This window comes from Ranitomeya variabilis, chromosome 2, assembly GCF_051348905.1.
Source record: "Ranitomeya variabilis isolate aRanVar5 chromosome 2, aRanVar5.hap1, whole genome shotgun sequence".
NCBI lineage: Eukaryota > Metazoa > Chordata > Amphibia > Anura > Dendrobatidae > Ranitomeya > Ranitomeya variabilis.
This window is the reverse complement of record NC_135233.1, coordinates 89,424,460-89,451,154: the sequence shown is the minus strand read 5'-3', so window position 1 is coordinate 89,451,154 and position 26,695 is coordinate 89,424,460. Positions and strand designations below refer to the sequence as shown.

The window sequence follows — 26,695 nt, the reverse complement described above, 5'->3', positions numbered from 1 at the left end:
AAGCGACGAAAGAAAGTTCCAAACGATCTGCTACGACGTACGATTCTCAGCAGGATCCCTGATCGCTGCTGCGTGTCAGACACTGCGATATCGTAACGATATCGCTAGAATGTCACGAATCGTAACGTCGTAGCGATGGAAATTTCAATGTGTGACAAGAAGTTAATCTTAATGCTTCCAGAGTTAAGAAAACAAAACACACTATACTCATCTGTTTGACTGGCACCACTCCTCCTTTCTATGTCCCGCCATTAGTCTCCAAAATCTAGCGGAGGCACCACGATAAGAAGGAAAGTGTTCCCTGCAGACTGATGGCTACAGCAGTCAAATGATGTGTGACCTCCTGCATAACTGAAGGTCTGCGGCTCCTGGGAGAAGTAATGTTAATTTCCTCCCAGTACCGTGCTTTCAGTAAAGTGACTGTGTGAAGGAACAAATTAAGAAAGATTTTCCATTTTGTGCTTTTGACTCCATTTTCTTGTTGCTTAAAGATAAATTCTGTTATTTAATTAGGTAAAAGGTCATAGTTGTTATGAAGTAACTTTATCTTGTTGTTCACAAGTCTGTTATACAACTAGGCTATTGTTTATGTTCTGCTCCAAGGCCAGAGTGTCCTGGTCTGAACTAGATAAGAGACTCGCTATACAAAACTTTGAGGTATCTGTTGGTATGCTTTTTCTATGCCAAGACGACATGACCATATATGTAGTTTCCGGTTTTTCTGTTTTCTCATGGGTTAAGTTTTCCTGCATTCTTATAGGTTAAGAACTGTGAGCGTGTTCTTATGCTGATTGGTTGAAGTATAATTTCTATGACTATGAAGAGTGATACACAATAAACGGGGGCCCAGAGATCTGCTCGATCCCCCATACAGAGGCACACGTCTCCGTCTGGTCATTTTCAGTTGCTGGCAACGCCCTGTAGATTAATTTGGAAATCACTGAGTCAACCGTGAAGGATCAATTTAGATCCTCCCTCAACAGCTGTAAACCATTGGAAGGCTATTTCTTGCAGGTACATTGTGCCTGGGGACATGACAGATGCTCTTTAATGTATATTATTAGATACGCACTCTCTTGAAACAAAAATAAAATGTCTGAAGCAAATGTATTGATAAGTTATTAGAATGGGTCAGGAATGAGGGACCCCCACATATTAAAGTATCTCAAAAAGGGTATGCAATAATAGCTTTGTACCAGATGACAACTTTAACAATTTCACAGCAAAAAGTAATGACCAATATATGGTAATGCCCAATTTCTTAAAAAAGAATGTTTAGGAACAATAAAGCTCTTCTGCTTATCTGGAAATGTTTAGGTTGTTTTCTGCAAAGTATGTGTCTGACAATTGTAGGTCTGCTGAGACAGGCACAAATTCCAAGAACTGGGGCTGAGCCGTCTGCGTGAATGGAGCGGTAATACACAGCCTGTGCCACCATCTCCACTGTCACACAGGGGATTCAGGATCTCTTGTGCTCATAATCAGTAAGGCCCATAGGCACAGGTTACAGGCACAGAAATTCCCTAAAATGCTGTCACTTCTGGTCACTCGATCCATGTTTGGACTGGGATTTGGAGAAATGTTCCTTATAAAATGTGAAGTCTGCAAATGATATTTAAAATGTTAAATCATGCAAATAGGTAGAATTCTAAGGGCAGAGCCAGACGGTCGCAGCGCAGACAAAGCTCCGCTCACCCAATGTGGTCATTGGCTCCACCATTGTTACACAATCTTGTGGCAATTGGCCATAGCGGTGGATGGAGCTTCAGCCACAAGCTGTAGGCTGATTGGTCTGGTCCCACCTTAAAGGGGTATTCTCATATCCAAGATCCTATCCCAACATGTAGTAGGTGTAATAATAAGATTAGCAAATACCTCCAATTAGAACTGTAGTTTAGTTTTTCTGATTCGCTATGTTGCTTACCTCATGGTGGGTATTGCAGTAGCTTAGGTATCCATGGTTACGACCACTCATTTAGTGAGTTATTGGTCGTAACCATGGATAACCAAGCTACAGCAATGCCCTGTACATGGAGTAAGCAACATAGAGAATCAGAAGAACTATACTACATTTCTAATTGGGAGTATTTGCTGATAATATTATTACATCTACTGCATATTGAGATAGGATCTTGAAGATGGAACTACCCCTTTAAGACTAGGCCTATACGCATTGCGACATCGCATCTAATGATTCCCTATGGCGTCCCACTGTGACCTCCTGCTACACAGAGACACAAATGTGTTGGGATTTTTTTTGTTGTTGCTTTGTCCCTGGTGCAAGTCACATTGCCAAATATTTACAATGAAGTTGCACAAATAGTTTTGGCTGCGGGACTTGTGTAATTGGTCTCGTTAATCCCTATTAGTATAATTTATTTATTTTTTTAACTCATTCCCTTCCAAAGCGAACAACTTCAGGGAAACATTGAGTTGGGGCACTGGAGGCAGAAATGCTCGCCTCCTACACTTGTGCAAGTCTGGCCTATCGGAGTACATTGGATCAAGCTCTGCCCTGCAAAGAAACCCCCCCCCCCCCCCATGCAGATGTGATCAGAGACTGAAGTTTAAAAAAAAAAAAAAAAAAAAAAAAAAAAAAAGTAGTAAAGTAAATTACAATTAAAAAGAATCAGTAAACCAGCGACAAATAATTCCACAGAACGGAGCATTTACAACCCAGGAGGAAGGTGGTGCAAAAGCCACAGCAATGTCACCCAAGGATTAGGCAGCTGCCTGTCCCCAACCCCCGCTGCTCACGGGAGAGGCGTCCCCCCGCTACTCACGGGAGAGGCGTTCCTCCCTCCCCCCCGCTACTCACGGGAGAGGCGTTCCTCCCTCCCCCCCGCTACTCACGGGAGAGGCGTTCCTCCCTCCCCCCCCGCTACTCACGGGAGAGGCGTTCCTCCCCCCCCCCGCTACACACGGGAGAGGCGTTCCTCCCCCCCCCCGCTACACACGGGAGAGGCGTTCCTCCCCCCCCCCCGCTACTCACGGGAGAGGCGTTCCTCCCCCCCCGCTACTCACGGGAGAGGCGTCCCTCCCCCCCGCTACTGACGGACGAGGCGGCGACCCCCCCTACTGATGGACGAGGCAGCCCCCGCTACTGACAGATCTGACACATGAGGCGTCCCCCGCTACAGACGGACGAGGCGTCCCCCGCTACAGACGGACGAGGCGTCCCCCGCTACAGACGGACGAGGCGTCCCCCGCTACAGACGGACGAGGCGTCCCCCGCTACAGACGGACGAGGCGTCCCCCGCTACAGACGGACGAGGCGTCCCCCGCTACAGACGGACGAGGCGTCCCCCGCTACAGACGGACGAGGCGTCCCCCGCTACAGACGGACGAGGCGTCCCCCGCTACAGACGGACGAGGCGTCCCCCGCTACAGACGGACGAGGCGTCCCCCGCTACAGACGGACGAGGCGTCCCCCGCTACAGACGGACGAGGCGTCCCCCGCTACAGACGGACGAGGCGTCCCCCGCTACAGACGGACGAGGCGTCCCCCGCTACAGACGGACGAGGCGTCCCCCGCTACAGACGGACGAGGCGTCCCCCGCTACAGACGGACGAGGCGTCCCCCGCTACAGACGGACGAGGCGTCCCCCGCTACAGACGGACGAGGCGTCCCCCGCTACAGACGGACGAGGCGTCCCCCGCTACAGACGGACGAGGCGTCCCCCGCTACAGACGGACGAGGCGTCCCCCGCTACAGACGGACGAGGCGTCCCCCGCTACAGACGGACGAGGCGTCCCCCGCTACAGACGGACGAGGCGTCCCCCGCTACAGACGGACGAGGCGTCCCCCGCTACAGACGGACGAGGCGTCCCCCGCTACAGACGGACGAGGCGTCCCCCGCTACAGACGGACGAGGCGTCCCCCGCTACAGACGGACGAGGCGTCCCCCGCTACAGACGGACGAGGCGTCCCCCGCTACAGACGGACGAGGCGTCCCCCGCTACAGACGGACGAGGCGTCCCCCGCTACAGACGGACGAGGCGTCCCCCGCTACAGACGGACGAGGCGTCCCCCGCTACAGACGGACGAGGCGTCCCCCGCTACAGACGGACGAGGCGTCCCCCGCTACAGACGGACGAGGCGTCCCCCGCTACAGACGGACGAGGCGTCCCCCGCTACAGACGGACGAGGCGTCCCCCGCTACAGACGGACGAGGCGTCCCCCGCTACAGACGGACGAGGCGTCCCCCGCTACAGACGGACGAGGCGTCCCCCGCTACAGACGGACGAGGCGTCCCCCGCTACAGACGGACGAGGCGTCCCCCGCTACAGACGGACGAGGCGTCCCCCGCTACAGACGGACGAGGCGTCCCCCGCTACAGACGGACGAGGCGTCCCCCGCTACTGACGGACGAGGCGTCCCCCGCTACTGACGGACGAGGCGTCCCCCGCTACAGACGGACGAGGCGGCCCCCGCTACAGACGGACGAGGCGGCCCCCGCTACTGACGGACGAGGCGGCCCCCGCTACTGACGGACGAGGCGGCCCCCGCTACTGACGGACGAGGCGGCCCCCGCTACTGACGGACGAGGCGTCCCCCGCTACTGACGGACGAGGAGCCCCTTGTGGTACCTGGCTCTGTGGCCCCTCTGACTTGCAGGGTGACTTGTGAAGTGGTCATGGTGCTGGTTTCTTCCTATGAAGTCCGCATATACAGCTTCTTCCCTGGAAAAAGCAACAAATAACGACACCAGATAAACACACGGACTACTCCTAGACAGCGCTAATACGGGGTCACCTGGGGTCTCCTGGAAGCTGCCGGACCCCCACCTGTGTGACAGCAGCTCAGGGCGGCACGAATCTCCCACAGCGCAAACACTCGCTACGTACCTCCCTGCGCAGCCAGGACCGGTCCGGACCGGTATGAAGCCGCTCAGCTCCGCACAGTGCACTGAGCACCGGAAACAGTGACAGCATCTGGTAACAGAGCCATACTCTACCCCGCCGCATCCAGACCCGCCCAGCTGCAGCCCAGAGCCAATAGCCGAGCGCCGGGCTTCAAGCCAATAACAGTGAGGCTACTATCACACTGCACTAGTGAGGAATGAAAGAGCGTGTGTGATAGGCTGGCTGCTGCGTCGTGGCTAAACGCGGTCAGTCACACAGTTCCCAGAAAGCGGTTTTCATAACTGCAGACGTCACGTGACGCTGGGGGTCTCTCTCGTCGTTCTGCAGCCAGTGTGTGCAGAGAGGCGCAAAGCGGCGTGTGACGGAAACCTGTATATCAGAAGTAGTGACTGCGGAGGATGGCGCCACAACTGGGGGATAGTGTAGAGACTTGCAGAAAGGAATGGCCGGGGTCACGCGTGTATAGTCTGTCATGCAACCGAACCGACCATATGTAAATGGCACCCTGCTGAAATGCTGTCAGAGTCGCAGCACAGGCACCGAGACGACGGAGAAAGTCATTTCTCCTTATTTTCCACTGCCGTTGTCAGCGGTAATCGCACTGCACTCTGATGACATCCGAGTGCAGTCTGATGCTTCACACTCACCCATAGACTTGTATGGGAGAGTGCGATCTGGTTCTCAGATGCCAAATAATCGCGGATTTGCTCTGCCCCATAGTGTAACATTAATCGGATTGCACTGGTCCTATTTATACGCTCATGTGAGTGAGCCCTAAGAGGAAACCTTAAAGGGGTTGTTCACTGCTAGGACAACCCCTTCTTAATCTGAACGGTAGACACCAATAAAATAAAGCCTATACTCCCTGCTCCATTGGTGTCAGCACTCACGGTCCCGGGGCAGTGATGCCCGGCTCAACACGAAGAGGAATCCGGGGATCAACTGCTGACCCAACCTCCTCTATATGTTCAGTTTGTCTGAGAGGTGAGTATAGGCTTTATTATTTTATCGAGGCATAACATAAAGGGAACCTGTCAGCAGGATTGTGCACAGTAACCCACTGACAGTGTCAGGTCAGCGCCGTAATACTGATAAGGGCTCCTTTTCACTTGCGAGAAATACATCCAAGTCTCGCAGGTTAAAACCCAGCTCTGGCGCCGGCACTCTGGAGCGGAGCGTGCGGCCGCACAGCAATACATGGAGGAGCCGCACGCTCCGCTCCCAAGTGCCGGCGCCAGAGGAGGGATTTAACCTGCGAGACTCGGCCGTATGTCTTGCAAGTGAAAAGGAGCCCTTACAGTGATATCTGGGTAGTGAAATCTGTCTTGGGGCTTAGTAATCTATATTTTCAGTTAATGATCTGCTCGTGCTCCGGGGCGGCCTGTGTAGGGGGGGAAATCTTCATGTGGTGCTCTGCTTACATAGTCATCAGTATGGGCTTAAAACTAAAGATGAGTGAATATGTTTGGAAAATGATCACCGAATCTGAATGTGCCATATTTGAGCCGAATTTATGTTTGATCATCGTTTCCGAACATATTCGCTAATCTGTAATCCCATTGACTCCAATGGCGTTTGGCGAATATCGCAAGTACAGCGATCGTAATCCGAACTGAATATTGAAATATTCGCTCATCTCTATTTAACTTCAGCAAAATGGCGCCGGCGGTGCATGCCCAGTAGCATCTATCGCTTGCCCATACATGCAAAAGCGCTGGCGCCATTTTGCAGCAGATAATTTTTTTTTTTCCTCCAGCAAAATGGCGCCAGCGGTGCATGCCTAGTAGCATCTATCGCTTGCCTTACATGCAAAAGCGCTGGCGCCATTTTGCAGCAGATAATTTTTTTTTTCCTCCAGCAAAATGGCGGCGCATGCACAATAGCATCTATTGCTTGCCAATAGATGTTACTGCACAAGTGCCGCCACCATTTTGCCAAGTCCAATTTTTTTCCCCAGCAAAATGGCGCTTGCGCAGTAGCATCTATTGGCAAGTGATACATGCTACTCCGCCGGCGCCATTTTGTTGAAGTAAATATATATTTTTTTCTAACCCCACATGACATGCAGAATGTAAAATAAGGGGCAGGTCAGTGAGGGAGCAGTGACCTGTCAGAAGCCATCAGTATGAATACAAGCAGAGCACCACATGAAGCCCGCCACAGGCTGCCCTGGAGCACGAGCATATCATTAACTCAAAACTGAAAATAAAGATTACACAACCACCACCAGACGGATTTCAACCAGGGTGTCATTTTAATCAGTATAACGGCGCTGACCTGACACTGCCTGTAGTTTATTGAGCACAATCCTGCTGACAGGTTCACTTTAAGGCTAGAAGTTATCCGTGTCCGTGTGCTCACGTGGCACATCAGTGTGGCACAACGTGCAGGAGAGACAGCGCTACAGTACGCTGTCCCCAGCGTGTGGTGCTGAAGGCGGCATTCATCTCTTGTCCCCTGCAGCGCTCGCAGGAGAGAAGAGATGAAAAATCAATTTAAAAAAAAAAGTTTGGGGGTCACCTCCCACCCCCTGTGCGCCCGCCCGCTTGCAGAGAAATACTCACCCAGCTCCCGCGATGCCTCCTCTCAGCGCCGGCAGCCTGTCCTGTGTGAGCGGTGACATCGTACCGCCCATTACAGTGATGAAAATGCGGCTCCACCCCTATGGGAGGTGGAGCCACATATCACTGTAATGAGCGGTACCACGTGACCGCCCACACAATACAAGCTGCCGGCGCTGAGAGGCATCGCGTCTCTGCTGGGGGGTGGGGAGGGGTGGTATGCGGGAGGTGACCCCAAACTTTATTTTTAACAAAAAACTTGATCTTTCATCCCTTCTCTCCTGCAAGCGCTGCTTTCAGCCGAGCAGGACAGAAGGGATGAATGCCGGCTTCAGCACCACACGCAGGGGACAGCGCTTAACTGTAGCGCTGTTTCTCCTGCGGCAGTACGTGCAGACGAAGGAGAGTGCACACTGTTCTCCGTGTGCACGTGTGTGGGACGCTTTGCGGACCGTGCTGCCGGAGAAAAACGGACATGTCTCCGTGTTTTGCACACGGTCCGTGAAAACACGCAGGCATGTGCATAGACCCATTCATTTGAATGGGTCTACGTGTGTCAGTGTCTCCGGTATGTGAGAAAACTGTCACTACACGTACCGGAGCCACTGACGTGTGAAACCGGCCTAAGAAAGTACTGGACAACCCCTTTAATGGAGTGCAAATGTGTAACATTACACATAACAAATGAATAGTCCCTACTCCAACAAAATGTATCAAAAGTTTGCAGAGCTGTGGAACTACCATTTAGATCAATGGTTGTCAGTGTTCAATCATTCACTTAATTTTTCATTAAGAGACACAATCCCCCGAGGTGACGGGCGTGATGGGAGAGGAAATGTATTTTTATGGGTAAACCCTGAATTATAGGGAGAATTGGATGATCTGGCAGCAAATACTTTTTAACTTTACTTGCACCTAAAGTGACCCCCTCATCCAGACATTTGGGTAGATTGTTTTTAACAATTACAGTAGGGTCAGAGTGCAGTCGTCTGTATGTTTTTTTAATCACATACAATGGGAAATGCTGGTTTTAAATATAGAGTTGTGTCCGTAATTACTACACAAGCCACAACATTGGGTGTACCATCAGGAAATGAGAACGGCGCATAGCTGAGCATCCTGCCAATATAAGAAATCATAATAGCTTATACTTAGGAGCTGCTAAACATTTTGTAAATATGCATAAGGGCGACATTTCACAACTTAAAGGGAACCTGTCATAGAAAAAAACACTATTAACACTGGGTTAATCGGCAGGTTAATAGTGTATTCTGACCGGCGTCTGCACTTAGCCTAACTCTAAAACAAACATTATTCTCCCCAGCAGCATTTCTGTTTCAGTCACGGAGGTGGTGCTGGTTCAATGGCGGCTGTAACCGCACCCCCTGCACTAACTGACAACAGGCTCTAATGCTAGGGGTGCAGTAACAGGCACTTCCGCCCCGGTGACGGAAACCACCCCTGTGACTAAAACCGCCCCCCCCCCCGACCCTTACTGATACTGGCTCTACATTGGGGCCAGCTGTCTGTCAGGGCCGGTGTCGCGGTTACAGTCACCAGTCTGTATTCTCACAGCGGTGACTGAACCCACACTGGCACCACCGCCATGACTGTAATCCAAAACAGGGAATAAAGTTCATTTTCAGCTACATGCAAGCGCTGGCCAGCCAGTATAATAACGCTATTAACCTGCAGATTAACCCCATATCTGCAGGTTAACCCCTTCACGACCTATGACGTGTATATACCCCATTTGATGCTGGCTCCGACGCTGAGCCCGCATGCTTTCAGCGCATCTTATCTGATCAGCTGTCGTGCCCCTAACAGCCATGTGTGGAATCACGTTCCATTCGCGGCTGTTAATATGTTAAATACTGCTCTTAATCTCTGACAGCGACATTTAACATGATCGCGCCGGAAGCACATCATTATCTCCGCCCGTTGCTGCCGTTGGGCTTGCATGACAAATGGGGGTTTGCAGGAGACCCCCGTGGTTGTCATTGTCGATCTGCTATGAGCACCGCCCCGTGGCCGGAGTTCATAGCAGATGAGCCCTGCTCTGTGTAGCACAAGCAATCAGAGCTTCAAATCTCCTATGAAGCAGGCGAAAAGTAGAAAAAACATGTTTTTAAAAAAATCTAAAAGTTCAAATCACCCCCCTTTTGCCCCATAAAAAAAAAAAAAAACATTTTAAATACATAGATTTGGTATTGCTGAGTTCAGAAACGCCCGACCTATCCAAAGATTTGCAAAAAACACAGAGAAGTCTGTTTTTCTCCGGCAGCATGGATCAAAAGGACCAATACAAGTCTATGAGTTTGTGAAAAACACGTACACACAGATGGCATCAGTGTACCGTCCATGTGCTGTCCTTGTGTTAACATCGCAAAGTATAGGAGAAGCGTTGTAATTTATTTCTTTATCCATCTGTGAAAAACACTTATAAGGGTATGTGCACACATTCAGGTTTTTTCAAGTTTTTATGCGATAAAAACGCATACATATGCATCCTATAATTTAGAATGCATTCTGCAATTTTTGTGCACATGATGCGTTTTTTTCCACGAAAAAAACGCATCGCGGTAAAAAAAAGTAGCATGTTCATTAATTTTGCAGATTTTTCGTGTTTTTCCCGCTATTTAATGCATTGGGAAAAAAACGCGCAAAAAACGCATGTGGATTTCTGGCAGAAATGTCCGGTTTTTGTCAGGAAATTTCTGCAAGAAATCCTGATGTGTGCACATACCCTTACACTGATGGTAAAAACGAACAGACGGATGATAAAAACAAACAGACGGATGGTAAAAACACACATTGGTGCAAAACACTGGTACCATTTTTTCACATACATGTTAAAGCATGGATGTGTGAATGAGGCTTAAATCCTATCCAATTTGCAGCGAACTGTAAGACGCTGCATTTTCTGCTCAGCAAAAATTTGCAGCTTCAAAAATTCATTGTGGGAGCTTCACATAAAGGGTTCTTTTTATATTATTATTATTTATTTTTATAGCGCCATTTATTCCATGGCGCTTTACATGTGAGGAGGGGTATACATAATAAAAACAAGTACAATAATCTTGAACAATACACGTCATAACTGGTACAGGAGGAGAGAGGACCCTGTGTCATGTCGGACGCTGTTCAGACCAGGTCGTTCGACAGACAGCGGTAATTCCGCTTTTGACCACTATGTGCTCATTGGCGTCGGCTAGATTTTATCTAGCTGTTCCGGGGTTAATTTACCTGATCCTCGGATTGGAAGCTGGGCCATGCCCATTGCCTTTAAATAGTTCTCCTGATCATTGGGCGTCGCCGATTATAGCTTCTGTCTTGTGCGTTGTTATCTCGGTCTGGAGTGGAGAGCTGGTTGTTGGAGATTCGTTGCTGGTGGAGTATTTTCCTTTGTCTTATTTACTCCTTCCTATATTTGTGTTTATTTTGCCCTGCACATTTATAGTGTATTCCTGAGTGACTGCAGCGTGGTGTATATTTTCCTTTATCCTTGTCTGTGCTTACTGTGGGTATTGGTGTATTACCTCTTCACTGGGTGGTGGGCAGAGGTTTCAGCCTATGGCTGAGCTCAGGAGACAGGGCTAGGTTCGAGGCCTGGACATGCACACCATCAGTGTAAACTTCAGGTTGAGGGTCAGTCAGGATTTCCCTAGTCTGAGGGAAATTGCAGGGGCCCGGGTTATTAGCTCTCGCTCACCTAGTCTCCCCGTGACATTATAATCGGCCCCCAAAAAAAAAAAAAGGGGGTTTCTCTTTTTTTTTGTGTTTTGTCATGGATCTCATGACTTCCATAACCCGCCAGTTGGAGGCGTTGTCCCTACAGGTCACTGAGTTGAGGGGGGCAGTACAGCAACAGGGACTAGCAGTATCTAATGTGCAAGCTGGAGCGACAGGAAGAGTTGCTGAGCCTAAATTTCCTTTGCCTGAAAAATTTGCTGGGGAACGCAGTAAATTTGTTTCTTTTCGTGAAGCTTGCAAACTATATTTCCATATGCGCCCGATCTCCTCGGGTAATGAGGCTCAGCGTGTGGGCCTGATGTTGTCATTGTTAAGCGGGGATCCCCAAGCATGGGCGTTTTCTTTGCCATCTGATTCTGCTGCATTTGACTCTGTGGAGAGTCTTTTTACCTTTCTTGGGAAAATCTACGATGAACCTGACAGAATGGCTCTAGCAGAATCTAAGATACGCACTATTCGCCAGGGGGAGCGAGTTGCAGAGGATTACTGTTCTGAATTTCGTCGCTGGGCGATCGATACACAATGGAATGATCCAGCATTGCGGAGTCAGTTTATACATGGGACTTCTGGAAGGGTTAAAAAAGCCCTTCTGATGTACGAGACTCCTGCTTCTCTAGATTCCGCCATGAGTCTGGTTGTCCGCATTGATCGCCGTTTGCATCAGGGGGAGCATGAGACACCGCCTATGGGAGAGGGTTTAGGTTCACATGAGGTTGCTGCAGGTGAGCCCACGGAGCCTATGCAAATCGCAGGGGTGTCACATGTGAAGCGTCGAGCCCCTGAGCTCAGGAAGCAGGGAGCCTGTTTTTACTGTGGTAAAACTGGTCATTTTATTAACATCTGTCCTCTGCTGTCTAAGAAAAACACAACGGCGAAAAACTTCTAAGCTCAGAGGGTGTGGAGGAGACCAATCTGAGCTTATGTATATCCTCCATGGTGGTTTCTTAATGCATGCTCCCTGCTAAGGTTTTTATTACTGGCAGTGAGCTGCCAATTACTGTTTTTGTGGATAGTGGTTCAGCCACAAATCTCATTGATGAGGAGTTTGCGCGCACAGCAGGTTTTAGGATTGAAAAACTGTCTCATCCTTTCCGCGTGGTCACCATCAATGCTGTTCCTCTCTCTCAGGGGGAGATTACTGAATTTGTGGCTGAGGTGAAACCACATTGGGGTTCTACATTCCGAGCGGGTTACATGTAAGGTGCTCAGGAATCTTCCTGCTCAGGTGGTTTTGGGTTTTCCTTGGTTGTCTATGCACAACCCGGTAATTGACTGGAAAACTCAGGACATAATTCAGTGGAGCGAGTTCTGCCAGGAGAATTGCCTGGCCACATGTGTGGCTGCGGTGACTTCAAGCGTTCCGGAGTCACTTCTGGATTTTGTGGATGTGTTCTCTGAGAAGGGTTGTTCAGAGTTGCCGCCACATCGTCCCTATGACTGTTCTATCAGGTTTAAACCAGGGGCCAAATTGCCTAAAGCAAGGATGTTTAACATCTCTGGTCCGGAGAGACAAGCGTTAAAAGATTATATTGCTGAAAGCTTGAGCAAAGGGCACATCAGGCCGTCATCCTCGCCTGTGGCAGCGGGGTTCTTCTTCGTGAAGAAGAAAGATGGTGGACTACGCCCGTGTCTGGATTTCAGGGAGTTGAACCAGATTACGGTTCGTGATCCATACCCTATGCCACTGATACCAGATTTGTTCAACCAGGTGGCAGGTGCTAAGTGGTTTACCAAGCTTGACCTCAGGGGGGCGTACAACCTCATAAGAGTCCGTCAAGGTGATGAGTGGAAGACGGCTTTTAATACCCCTGAGGGTCATTTTGAAAATTTGGTGATGCCATTTGGGTTAACTAATGCACCTGCAGTGTTCCAACATTTCATCAGTGATGTGTTCTCGCATGTTTTGAGGAAATTCGTTATCGTGTACCTAGATGACATCCTCATATATTCTTGCGACCGTGATGCTCATTTAGATCATGTCAGGCAGGTGTTACAGCTTCTCAGAGAGAATAAGCTGTATGCTAAACTTGAGAAATGTGTATTTTTTGGTGAAGAGTTGCCTTTCTTGGGTTATATTGTGTCTGCTTCTGGTTTTAAAATGGACGCCGCTAAGGTGCAGGCGGTGTTGCATTGGGAACGTCCTGATAACCTGAAAGCACTTCAGCGGTTCCTTGGGTTTTCTAACTACTATAGGAAATTCATCAAGGATTTTTCCATCATTGCTAAACCGCTAACTGACATGACTAAAAAGGGTACCAATTTCTCCGTTTGGCCTGAGGCTGCTGTGCGCGAATTTGAGTTTCTTAAGAACAGTTTTGTTTCAGCCCCCATTCTTGTGCAGCCAGACGTATCAAAACCCTTTGTTGTGGAAGTCGATGCGTCTGAGGTTGGTGTGGGGGCGGTACTAGCTCAAGGCTCATCTTTGAGTGGTTTGCGTCCGTGCGCCTATTTCTCCAAGAAACTGTCGTCCGCCGAACGTAACTACGATATCGGCAACAGGGAGTTGTTGGCAATCAAGTTGGCCTTTGAGGAATGGCGACACTTCTTGGAGGGGTCGGTACATCAGGTTACTGTTATTACCGATCATAAGAATCTGCTGTATTTGGAGTCAGCCAAGCGTCTGTCCCCCAGGCAGGCTCGCTGGGCATTGTTTTTCATGCGGTTCAATTTTGTTGTCACGTATAGACCGGGGTCTAAAAACACTAAGGCGGATTCTCTGTCCAGGTGTTTTCCGGGGGGAGAACCTCGGGAGGATCCAGTACCCATCCTCCAAAAGGGTGTTGTGATTTAGGCTCTCACTACCGAGGTTGAGGCTGAGATTGCCGAGGCTCAGGAGGAGGTACCATCTGAGCTTCCCATCAACAAATCGTTTGTACCGCTTCATCTCCGCTTAAAGGTTTTGGCGGAGCATCATGATGCTGTCCTGGCTGGCCACCCAGGGGTTAGAGGTACCTTGGAGTTGGTGTCACGTCGGTTTTGGTGGCCCAAGATCCGACAGGATGTGGTCTCATACGTGTCAGCTTGTACCACGTGCGCTAGGGCTAACACGCCCCGCTCCCGTCCTGTTGGCACACTACTTCCTCTTGAGGTACCTAGTAAGCCATGGACGGAAATCTCCATGGATTTCATCACTGATTTGCCCTCATCAGCTGGGAACACGGTCATCTTGGTGATTCTTGATCGGTTTTCAAAAATGTCACACTTTGTGTCTTTGCCTTCGTTGCCTAACGCTAAGACTCTGGCTCAGGTATTTGTGCAGGAGGTGGTCAGACTTCATGGGGTTCCGATTGACATCGTGTCTGATAGGGGTCTCAGTTTGTGGCAAAATTTTGGAAAGCATTTTGCTTACGGCTGGGGATCAAGTTGTCTCATTCTTCGGCGTTTCATCCTCAGTCAAATGGTCAGACTGAGCGTATGAACCAAAATTTGGAACAGTACCTACGCTGCTTTGTCTCTGATAACCAGGAGGAGTGGTCTACCTTTCTTCCTTTGGCTGAGTTTGCCATCAATAATCACCGCCAGGAGTCGTCTGGGGAGTCTCCGTTTTTTTGTGTTTACGGGCTACATCCTCAATTTTGTACTTTGAGTCAGAGGGGCTCTTCCGGCGTTCCGGAGGAGGACCAGTTAGGAGCACAATTGTCGTCAGTCTGGAGGAGAGATAAACAGCGCCTGTTGAGTGTGGGTGCTAGGTACAAACGTGTGGCTGACAGTAGGCGTGTGCCAGGTCCGGACCTGAGTGTGGATGACTGGGTGTGGTTATCCACAAAAAACATAAGACTCAAAATATCGTCCCTTAAATTGGGTCCACGGTTTATTGGTCCATTTAGGGTCACAGCCGTCATTAACCCAGTAGCGTACCGATTGGAGCTTCCTACGTTGTATAAGATACACAACGTGTTCCACAGGTCTCTTTTAAATAAGGTGGTGGGTTCTGTGGACGCGGCGCCTATGCCACCTCCAGTCTTGGTGGATGGTAATTTGGAATTTGAAGTCTCCAAGGTGGTTGACTCTCGTGTAGTGCGCCGCACTTTACAGTACTTGGTACACTGGCGTGGTTATGGGCCTGAGGAGAGGTCCTGGGTACCAGCCTCGGACATTCATGCGGATCGGCTGGTCAGGTTTTTTCATCGTCGCCATCCAGACAAGCCGGGTCCTATAAGCCGTGAGGGCCCTGGGGTCCCTCGTAGAAGGCGGGGTACTGTCATGTCGGACGCTGTTCAGACCAGGTCGTTCGACAGACAGCGGTAATTCCGCTTTTGACCACTATGTGCTCATTGGCGTTGGCTAGATTTTATCTAGCTGTTCCGGGGTTAATTTACCTGATCCTCGGATTGGAAGCTGGGCCATGCCCATTGCCTTTAAATAGTTCTCCTGATCATTGGGCGTCGCCGATTATAGCTTCTGTCTTGTGCGTTGTTATCTCGGTCTGGAGTGGAGAGCTGGTTGTTGGAGATTCGTTGCTGGTGGTTTATTTCCCTTTGTCTTATTTACTCCTTCCTATATTTGTATTTATTTTGCCCTGCGCATTTATAGTGTATTCCTGAGTGACTGCGGCGTGGTGTATATTTTCCTTTATCCTTGTCTGTGCTTACTGTGGGTATTGGTGTATTACCTCTTCACTGGGTGGTGGGCGGAGGTTTCAGCCTAGGGTTGAAACAGGAGACAGGGTGAAGTTCGAGGCCTGGACATGCACACCTTCAGTGTAAACTCCAGGTAGAGGGTCAGTCAGGATTTCCCTAGTTTGAGGGAAATTGCAGGGGCCCGGGTTATTAGCTCTCGCTCACCTAGTCTCCCCGTGACATTCTGCCCGCGAGGGCTCACAATCTACAAGGTCCTAGCTGGAAGTGGTGGTCAGACTCCCACTTATGTGATATTAATGAGCTGTGGGTTCCGCAGACAGATCATCAATATCATAAATCTGGACAACCCTTTTATTTTGCAAGTAAACACAGACACATTTGCTGACCGCTCTGGAGCTCATGGGGGTCGTCATTGACTCTTGCCGACCATGAGGATGGGTGTTCCACGTTTCCCGTTTTACGCAAGCTAGCGGTGGTCGAGCATGTGCACTAGACTCGAAGAATGTGCGCCTGTCGAATATAGTCGAGTACAGAATCAATTCACCCGCAAAGAGCACTACAAGCAGGGAAATGGTTATTACAGGCGGCTTCATGGTATTTGTTTTCCTGGCACCAAGTATGTGGTATTAGGGCAATCACACACTGTTCTTGGGATTATCCAGTAACGAAAAAAAAAACATGATGTTGCCAGGGGTGGGGTGACATAAGGATACGCGTTCTTGGAAACTTGTTCAGCTATGTCTTGGCTGAGAAATGATGTATTAACGTCACTGAGCACTAACACAAGACAGAAGGGAAATGGTTGTGCCTCAATTATGGGAAAGTCAGAAATGTGATTACTCATCTCCAGTTTGCTATGAATATTTTCCTGTTTTCTTGAAAACATTTGTCCGTCATATTCTGTTTTCACCATCAGTGTATACAGCAGAAATGTGTTACCGTGTCATCTGGAAAAATCTAAAAAAAATCTAAAGTGTATCGCGAAATACAAAAGTAGAGGAGGGAACCGAATTTGCTTTAAATATTTTCAGATGTTTTGATAAATTATCTGAAGATCAAGTAAACAGAACTGCAGTTAAGGAACAGGAAGAGCCAAGGGAGGGGACGTTTAACCCCTTAGGACGCCTTCACACATTTTTATTTTCTAAGTTTCAAAACACTTGTAAAAAGTGTTATCTTATGGCGTTTCATATGTTTTTTGGGTGCTGTTTTTTTTGTTTGTTTTTTTACATTTTTCAACTCTTATATAGAAGTGTATGGGGAAAATGTCAGAAAATTATTATACTCAGGGAATGTAATAAATTAAAAGAAAAAACACCACTGACAATAAAATGACACCAAAATGCCACAATCCAAAATATTTTTGTTAAGCACATTAATGTTACATCTAGTTGCTGGATTTTAAGAGAACCTGTCATGATGATGTCCCCATACACTGTTAACCTGCAGATATAGGGTTAGTCTGCAGGAAAATAGAGTTCCAAAGCTGCCAACTAGGAGGAGGAAATTAACTATATTCCTCCTAGGCAGCGTTCGGCTTTCAGTTACAGGTGTTGGCGCCGGTGAAGCTTCAGTCACCGCTCTGTACAGCGAGGGGCGGCTGTAACCGTAGGATCAGCTGTCAGTCAGTACTGGCACCGCTGTTGCAGCTACCGCTCTCTACACTGAAACCTATGCCATCCCTATTATTGAATGCCAAACGCTGCTGGGAGAATAAAGTTAATTTCCTCCTGGCAGCAGGGCTCCAAGTGAGGGTGCCGGGCAGGTTCAGAAGGCTATTAACATGCAGGTTAACCCCATATCTACAGGTTAAGAGCATTTTTTTCATGTGACAGGTTCTCTTTAACCCCTTTCTGACATTAGACGTACTATCCCGTCGAGGTGGGGTGGGCCCGTATGACCACCGACGGGATAGTACGTCATGCGCGATCGGCCGTGCTCACGGGGGGAGCGCGGCCGATCGCGGCCAGGTGTCAGCTGCATATCTCAGCTGACATCCGGCACTATGTGCCAGGAGCGGTCACGGACCGCCCCCGGCACATTAACCCCCGGCACACCGCGATCAAACATGATTGCGGTGTACCGGCGGTATAGGGAAGCATCGCGCAGGGAGGGGGCTCCCTGCGGGCTTCCCTGAGACCCCCGCAGCAACGCGATGTGATCGCGTTGCTCCGAGGGTCCCCTACCTCCCTCCTCGCCGCAGGTCCCGGATCCAAGATGGCCGCGGCATCCGGGTCCTGCAGGGAGGGAGGTGGCTTACCGAGTGCCTGCTCAGAGCAGGCGCTGGTAAGCCTGCAGCCCTGCACAGCAGATCGCAGATCTGACAGAGTGCTGTGCACACTGTCAGGTCTCCGATCTGTAATGTCCCCCCCTGGGACCTCCACATGTGTGTAAAAAAAAAAAAAAAAAAAAAATATTCCCATAAATACATTTCTTTAGCTAAATAAAATAAAACAAACAATAAAAGTACACATATTTAGTATCGCCGCGTCCGTAACGACCCAACCTATAAAACTGCCCCACTAGTTAACCCCTTCAGTGAACACCGTAAGAAAAAAAAAAAACGAGGCAAAAAACAACGCTTTATTATCATACCGCCGAACAAAAAGTGGAATAACACGCGATCAAAAAGACTGATATAAATAACCATGGTACCGCTGAAAACGTCATCTTGTCCCGCAAAAACGAGCCACCATACAGCATCATCAGCAAAAAAATAAAAGTTATAGTCCTGAGAATAAAGCGATACCAAAATAATTATTTTTTCTATAAAATAGTTTTTATCGTATAAAAGCGCCAAAACATAAAAAAAATTATATAAATGAGGTATCGCTGTAATCGTACTGACCCGACAAATAAAACTGCTTTATCAATTTTACCAAACGCGGAACGGTATAAACGCCTCCCCCAAAAGAAATTCATGAATAGCAGGTTTTTGATCACTCTGCCTCACAAAAATCGGAATAAAAAGCGATAGAAAAATGTCACGTGCCCGAAATTGTTACCAATAAAAACGTCAACTCGTCCCGCAAAAAACAAGATCTCACATGACTCTGTGGACCAAAATATGGAAACGCCAAAAATATTTTTTGCAATAAAAAGCGTCTTTCAGTGTGTGACGGCTGCCAATCATAAAAATCCGCTAAAAAACCCGCTATAAAAGTAAATCAAACCCCCGTTCATCACCCCCTTAGTTAGGGAAAAATAAAAAAAATGTATTTATTTCCATTTTCCCATTAGGGTTAGGGCTTGGGTTAGGGCTAGGGTTAGGGTTGGGGCTAGGGTTGGGGCTAGGGTTGGGGCTAGGGTTATTGCTAGTGTTAGGGCTAGTGTTAGGGCTAGGGTTATTGCTAGGGTTAGGGCTAGGGTTGGGGCTACAGTTAGGGTTGGGGCTAAAGATAGGGTTAGGGTTTGGATTACATTTACGGTTGGGAATAGGGTTGGGTGTGTCTGGGTTAGAGGTGTGGTTAGGGTTACTGTTGGGATTAGGGTAAGGGGTGTGTTTGGATTAGGGTATCAGTTATAATTGGGGGGTTTCCATTGTTTAGGCACATCAGGGGCTCTCCAAACGGGACATAGCATCCGATCTCAATTCCAGCCAATTCTACGTTGAAAAAGGAAAACAGTGCTCCTTCCCTTCAGAGCTCTCCCGTGTGCCCAAACAGGGGTTTACCCCAACATATGGGGTATCGGCGTACTCAGGACAAATTGGACATCATCTTTTGGGGTCCAATTTCTCCTGCTACCCTTGGGAAATACAAAACTGGGGGCCAAAAAATAAGTTTTGTGGGAAAAAAAAGATTTTTTATTTTCACGGCTCTGCGTTGTAAACTGTAGTGAAACACTTGGGGGTTCAAAGTTCTCACAACACATCTAGATAAGTTCCTTGGGGGGTCTAGTTTCCAAAATGGTGTCACTTGTGGGGGTTTTTAATGTTTAGGCACATCAGGGGCTCTGCAAATGCAATGTGACGCCTGCAGACCAATCCATTTAAGTCTGCATTCCAAATGGCGCTCCTGCCCTTCCGAGCTCTGTCATGCGCCCAAACAGTGGTTCCCCCCCACATATGGGGTATCAGCGTACTCAGGACAAATTGGATAACAACTTTTGTGGTCCAATTTATCCTGATACCCTTGTGAAAATACAAAACTGGGGGCTAAATATCATTTTTGTAAAAAAAAAAGAATTTTTATTTTCACGGCTCTGTGTTATAAACTGTAGTGAAACACTTGGGGGTTCAAAGCTCTCAAAACACATCTAGATAAGTTCCTTAGGGGGTCTACTTTCCAAAATGGTGTCACTTGTGGGGGTTTTTAATGTTTAGGCACATCAGGGGCTCTCCAAACGCAACATGGTATCCCATCTTAATTCCAGTCAATTTTGCATTGAAAAGTCAAATGGCGCTCCTTCCCTTCCGAGCTCTGCCCTGCGCCCAAACAATGGTTTACACCCACATATGGGGTATCAGCGTACTCAGGACAAATTGTGCAACAACTTTTGGGGTCTATTTTCTCCTGTTACCCTTGGTAAAATAAAGCAAATTGGAGCTGAAATAAATTTTGTGTGAAAAAAAGTTAAATGTTCATTTTTATTTAAATATTCAAAAAATTCCTGTGAAACACCTGAAGGGTTAATAAACTTCTTGAAAGTGGTTTTGAGTACCTTGAGGGGTGCAGTTTTTAGAATGGTGTCACACGGGTATTTTCTATCATATAGACCCCTCAAAATGACTTCAAATGTGATGTGGTCCCTAAAAAAAAATGGTGTTGTAAAAATGAGAAATTGCTGGTCAACTTTTAACCCTTATAACTCCGTCACAAAAAAAAATTTTGGTTCCAAAATTGTGCTGATGTAAAGTAGACATGTGGAAAATGTTACTTATTAAGTATTTTGTGTGACATATGTCTGTGATTTAAGGGCATAAAAATTCAAAGTTGGAAAATTGCGAAATTTTCAAAATTTTCGCCAAATATTCGTTTTTTTCACAAAGTTATATCGAAGAAATTTTACCACTAACATGAAGTACAATATGTCATGAGAAAACAATGTCAGAATCGCCAAGATCCATTGAAGCGTTCCAGAGTTATAACCTCATAAAGGGACAGTGGTCAGAATTGTAAAAATTGGCCCCGTCATTAACGTGCAAACCACCCTTGGGGGTGAAGGGGTTAAAGTAATATTTTGTTGAAGTACCCTTTGAATTTATGAGGGATTGACTCACTCAGCTGCTTCCCAAGGTGGACACAGGAACTCTTCTTAGGGTAAATCACCTGCTGGTTTATTGTAAAACAGCATAAACCATAGCAGGGTGCAGCAAAGTAAACATGGCCTTTCTGGCTTAACGGCAAAACAAAAAAGATAATGTATAGCAAAGTCCAATTGTCTGAGAGATTTGCCCTCTCAGACCACCATGTGTCTTCAGCTCCACCTGGAGCCACCGTTTGGAGTCTTTCCTCTCCGAACAACACTCAGACTGCCTCTCAAGTGCAGCCATATAAACCCAGACCATGTGACTGATCACATGCCTGTGACATCACACAGGTCCTGTTAGCATACGGCTGTGCTGACTCTGCAGGTGGAGATATGGTGGACATCTTCCCACCCACTCTGTAGATGTCCACATAAAACCAGCTCATGTATGCAACTTTAATTTAACCCTCACAACACGTAGTGTGCTGGAGGAAAATATTCTGGTTTCACACCACTGATGCCTTTATGCTCAGTGACACATTTCCCCTCATATACGGTGTCAGTGACCCTGTCACACGGCATTCAGTCTTTTTGGGTAGGAGTTTATCAGCATGACAATCTCTCTGTTGCAGTTGTTTCAAAACGGTCAGATAGTGAGGACATCTGTCTACAGCATCCTATTGAGGTCAACTCACAGATCCACAGATTTTCAATTGTAGTCAGGTCTTTTGCGGGGCCATTCCAAATCTCTGATACTCCTCCATGAAGCCATTCTTTTGTTGATTTGCATGTATGCTTAGCGTTGGTGTCATGCTGAAAGGTGACATTTTTCTTCATCTTCAGATTTCTAATGAATCCCTGAATGTTTTGTTGCAAAATTGGCTGATACGTTGAATAGTTCCAGCTACCAAAAAACAGCCCCAAAGCATAATGCAGCCTCCATCATGCTTCACTGTGTGTATGGTGTTCTTTTGGTGATGTGCAGTGTTGGCTGTGTGCCAAAGATACCTTTTTGAATTATAACCAAAAAAATTCAACCTTGGTCTCTTCAGGCCATAAAATGTTTTCCCACATGTGTTTGTCAGACTTGATTTATGCTTTGGCAAAGCGTAATCAAACTTGGATGTTTTTCTTCATAAAAAAGGCCTCCATCTTACCACCCTACCCCACTGAAAAGACATATGAGGAATTCAGGAAACTGTTGTCACATGCAGCCAGAAATTCCTGCAGTTCCTTTAAAGTTACTGCAGGCCACTCTGCAGCCTCCCCAACCAATTTTCTTCATGTGTTTTTATCAATTTTTCATGAGTTCAATGTAATGTCACTGATGTGCCAAATTCAAGCCACTTTTCAATGACCATCTTACAGTGTTCCATGGTATATCTAATACCTTGGAATTTTTTTCTACTCTTCCCTTTGACTGATAAATTTCAATAAGGTACCTTGGCTGTGTGGCAAGCTGTGTTAGAATAGCAGTGGTGCTCCTGCACGTGTCCCCTTCCTCCCTCCTGCAGGGATGCTGTTGTGTTCACTTACCCGTCCGTGCTCTCTTGGCATCTGTCTCCTCCCAGGACCTGTGCATGGCATGCAGGTCTCCTAGGAATGTGCTTAGGCTGCACACTCCTTGCCTCTTAAAGGTCCAGTGCGCACTGCCAATACGTCCCCAGCCAATAGCTGGGAGACATATGTTGTATGGTACCCTCCCCTATTGGGAGGTGCCTTAGCAACTTTAAGTAATCAGTGTACTTTTTGCTCCTTGGTTGTTAGGTCTCCTTACCTGTGCATTCTGCATCTAATCCTGTCTGCACCTGCTCCACTCCGCCCTGCTGTTTCTATACCCGAATCCATCCTGCCTGTGCCTAGTCTTGATCCTGATCCGTCTGTTCCGCACCTGTGCCGCTAACCTCACCTGCCCAGTTTAAACCAGCACCTGTGAACCTGCATCTGTGATTCAGTACCTGTGGCCATCCCACGTTCTTGTAGCAGTCCTGTTTGCTCCTGATCCTGCACCTATCTGCCAGCCATACCCTCCTGCTAAGCAGTTCCTGGCCGGTCCTGCCTCCCTGTCCCCTTGTAGGTTAGCTGCGACAGCTCCGTGGGTCCGTCCTGGAGTAGCACCTGGCTTCCACCTGGATTCAAGTCTAACCACACCATCAGGGGCTCTAGTGAAAGAGCTAGGTGTCCGCTTAGTTACACCTTCCCCGGACCGTGGGGGAGGGATTATTATTTTTTTACCCTAATATCAGAATGTTGCATTTGCCCCTTTTATATTACAAGATGACCACATAAGTATCTAAATTTGTACTAAAATCTTAGATCATATTAGTTTTCTAATATACGTTGCATTGGCTTCTGATTGACCGACGGCATGTATTAGGGTATGTGCACACGTTGCGGTTTTTGCTGCGGATCCGCAGCGTTTTTGACGCTACGGATCCGCAGCAGTTTTCCATGCGGTGTACAGTACAATGTTAACCTATGGAAAACAAAAACCGCTGTGCACATGCATGCTGCGGAAAAAAACGCGCGGAAACGCTGCAGTTTTTTTTTCTGCAGCATGTCAATTCTTTGTGCAGAATCCGCAGCGGTTTGACACCTGCTCCATATTAAAAAACAGCAGGTGTAAAACCGCAGTAGAATCCGCACGAAAACCGCGGTAAATCCGTGGTAAAACCGCGATAAATCCGCAGGAAAAACGCAGTGTTTTTGCCCTGCAGATTTATCAAAATCAGTGCGGAAAAATCCGCACACCAGGACGCAACGTGTGCACATACCCTGCGGGTCTCTGCACCACAAAACATTTCAGATGAATCTGCATCCCTAGACGCACATCCAGCAGAAATAGCTGCTGATGTCAGCAGACCCCCATCCTGCACGGGCATGGTCGCGATTGTACTCTCTGCGATCGTGATCATTATGCCCCTGCATCTATCACATATTTATGACATATCCTGTGGATGTGCCATATATTTACCCAAATGGAATAACCCTTTAATAAAATCTAAAATTAGATTTTAACATTAAATGTACACTATAGATTTTGACATCAATACATTTTAATACACAGTGGTAAATACGAAAGTTATGACATTAATCTATCACACATATGGAGTAGATATGAGTAACAGCGAAGTTCGACTGAATTCTAAAGTGTTCATAAAAATAGAATCATTTCTGGGTCATGCAGTTTTACTATACAGTATATTATATCATCTCATCTTTCCAGCTCAGTCATTAAGATTATTGCCATCAGGTGCCTGACACACGTGATATGATATTGGCATATCTGCCAAATATTGGCTGTCAGAATATTGTGTTTTCAGTCTGCATGAAGGAAACCAGCAGGTACAATGCTTGAAAATACCTCAAAGCTAAACACTTACAGATGGTACTGCATATTTTCCAAGTTCTGGTTGTTAAATGTGATGGTACTAATGGGACAATCCTTGTCCATGTGGCCAATTTGGGCATACCGACTAAATAAATGGGTGTCCGCTACTTGAGATAATCCTCTTAAGTCATTTTTTTTCTCATGATTTTTGCAAAACCACTGCAAACACTTGCACCTGATTTTACACAACAGTGACTGGTTTTAACACTCTATACCAAAAAAGAAGTGAAGTGTTTCCTACGATTTTGTAAAAAAAAAAAGTAACAAGAGCTGCTAGAGGCCCATAGAGAAATTCTCGCAAAATGATAGTGGGATCTCCATTAGCGTTAACCACTGATTCATATGGGATATACACTCCTCAATATAGAAAATTTCAACACCAATAAGCAAAAGTCATTAATGATGAAAATCACAAGATCAACAGATATGTCAATGATGTGGGATTGATGGAAATATGGAAAGAAATATTTTAAAATATTTTGACTTATGCAATATTGAAAATGAGCACCAAGTGCAGAAATCCCCGCACTTACCGTACACACCTTGGCTGCTATAAGTTAGGTTATTAATGGTTGTCTGAGAAATATTCTGCCACAATGAATGTACTTTGGCAAATCATCAAGATCCACTGCTGGCAGCTCACTTTGCAATTGATTAATAATATCCCAGAAGTGCTCGATGGGAGACAAGTCTGGAGGCACTACAGCTCATGTTAGCAAGTTTAGGCCATGCAGGCTGCTCTAGGAAACACAATCAAAATGTGTCCTTGTACCGTTATGTTGAAAAACAGTTCCTGAGACACTTTAACAATAAATTCAATAATGGATCCCTTTTGTAGCGAAGCTATCGCAAAGGGACAGAGGAGGCCCTTTACTTGAAGGGGCCAAGGAGTGACGGCCACTGTACCGGTGTGCTCTGCACGCTTCTACAGCTAACCTCTGCAGGAGAGCAGGTTACATGGTCTCCCTCCAATGCCACTCCCCATTCTGTAGGCCACAGGTCGCTTTAGGTCTGCTGCATCACAAGGTGACACATGGGACTACTCCTGGGCGGAGTGATGTGATGACCTCTTGTGCTTGCCCCAGTGCAATGCAATCACCATTTTGGTCTTCTTTCACCTTGCTAGTGTCTCAGCAGACTCACAAAGACCCAGGATTAGGTGAGTAAGTGATCTTTATTTTAATATTACTTGTGGAGAGATTGTAGGGGCATCATACAGGGTAGGGAATTTTATACTGTGTAACTCATACTGTGTATAGGGATGCTGTGGGCCCATCATACTGTGTATAGGGGAGCTGTGGGCCCATCATACTGTGTATAAGGGAGCTGTGGGCCCATCATACTGTGTATAGAGAAGCTGTGGGCCCATCATACTGTCTATAGGGGAGCTGTGGACCCATCATACTGTGTATAGAGAAGCTGTGGGCCCATCATACTGTGTATAGAGAAGCTGTGGATCCATCATACTGTGTATAAGGGAGCTGCGGGCCCATCATACTGTGTATAGAGAAGCTGTGGGCCCATCATACTGTGTATAGGTGAGCTGTGAGCCCATCATACTGTGTATAGAGAGGCTGTGGGCCCATCATACTGTGTATAAGAGAGCTGTGGGCCCATCATACTGTGTATAGAGAAGCTGTGGATCCATCATACTGTATATAAGGGAGCTGTGGGCCCATCATGCTGTGTATAGAGAAGCTGTAGGCCCATCATACTGTGTATAGAGATGCTGTGGGCCCATCGTGCAGTGTATAAGGGAGCTGTGGGCCCATCGTACTGTGTATAGAGAAGCTGTGGGCCCATCATACTGTGTATAGATATGCTGTGGGCCCATCATACTGTGTAGGGAATCTGTGGGTCCATCGTACTGTGTATAAGGGTGCTGTATGCCCATTATACTGTATATAGGGGAGCTGTGGGGTATCACACTTTGGAATAAGGAGCTGTGAGGACATCACACTGTGTGTAGGGAGCTGTGTATGGGGACATTATTACTGTAAAAAGGGGGACATTATTAATGTAAATAGAAGGGACTTGGGACATTATTAAATGTTAAGTAGCCACGTAAGAAGCATTACTTTTATAGGGACACACAGGGTATTGTGAGCATCAAAAGGTGCACAGAGGGAGTATTATTACTTTCTGAGGGGGGATGTGGGCAGTTTTCTAGGGCTTTAACACTACATTACATTATTACATTATCATTCTTAGAGAGTGGTTTTATCATATCGGGGGCACAAAGCAGACATTATACTTTGTAAGGGGCACAGTGGTTGTCATTATTATGTGGGGCACTAAGAGGAGCACTTATTCCGCCACACAGGTGGTCAAGTAACATTGACAATTACGGTATT

General features: G+C 47.3%; 2 protein-coding genes across 3 annotated transcripts in view; one reads left to right on the top strand and one right to left on the bottom strand.

The window, feature by feature from the left end:
* Positions 1-4,980, bottom strand: part of GPCPD1 (glycerophosphocholine phosphodiesterase 1) — a 92,314-nt gene extending 87,334 nt beyond the window's left edge. The window contains exons 1-2 of one of the 2 annotated variants that reach the window (XM_077282656.1): positions 4,849-4,980; positions 4,591-4,683 (exon numbers count right to left, since the gene is read on the bottom strand). In XM_077282656.1, coding sequence (XP_077138771.1) covers positions 4,591-4,639 — 49 coding nt within the window. In that variant the 5' untranslated portion in view covers positions 4,640-4,683; positions 4,849-4,980. Of the gene's footprint in view, positions 1-4,590; positions 4,684-4,788 lie in introns of both variants that reach the window. The other variant, XM_077282657.1, reaches the window with a different exon arrangement.
* The window catches only part of SHLD1 (shieldin complex subunit 1), a 136,600-nt gene continuing 114,874 nt past the window's right edge, over positions 4,970-26,695 (top strand). Inside the window, exon 1 of the mRNA XM_077282659.1 lies at positions 4,970-5,030. The gene's annotated coding sequence lies outside the window, so the exon portion shown is untranslated. The remainder of the gene's footprint in view (positions 5,031-26,695) is intronic.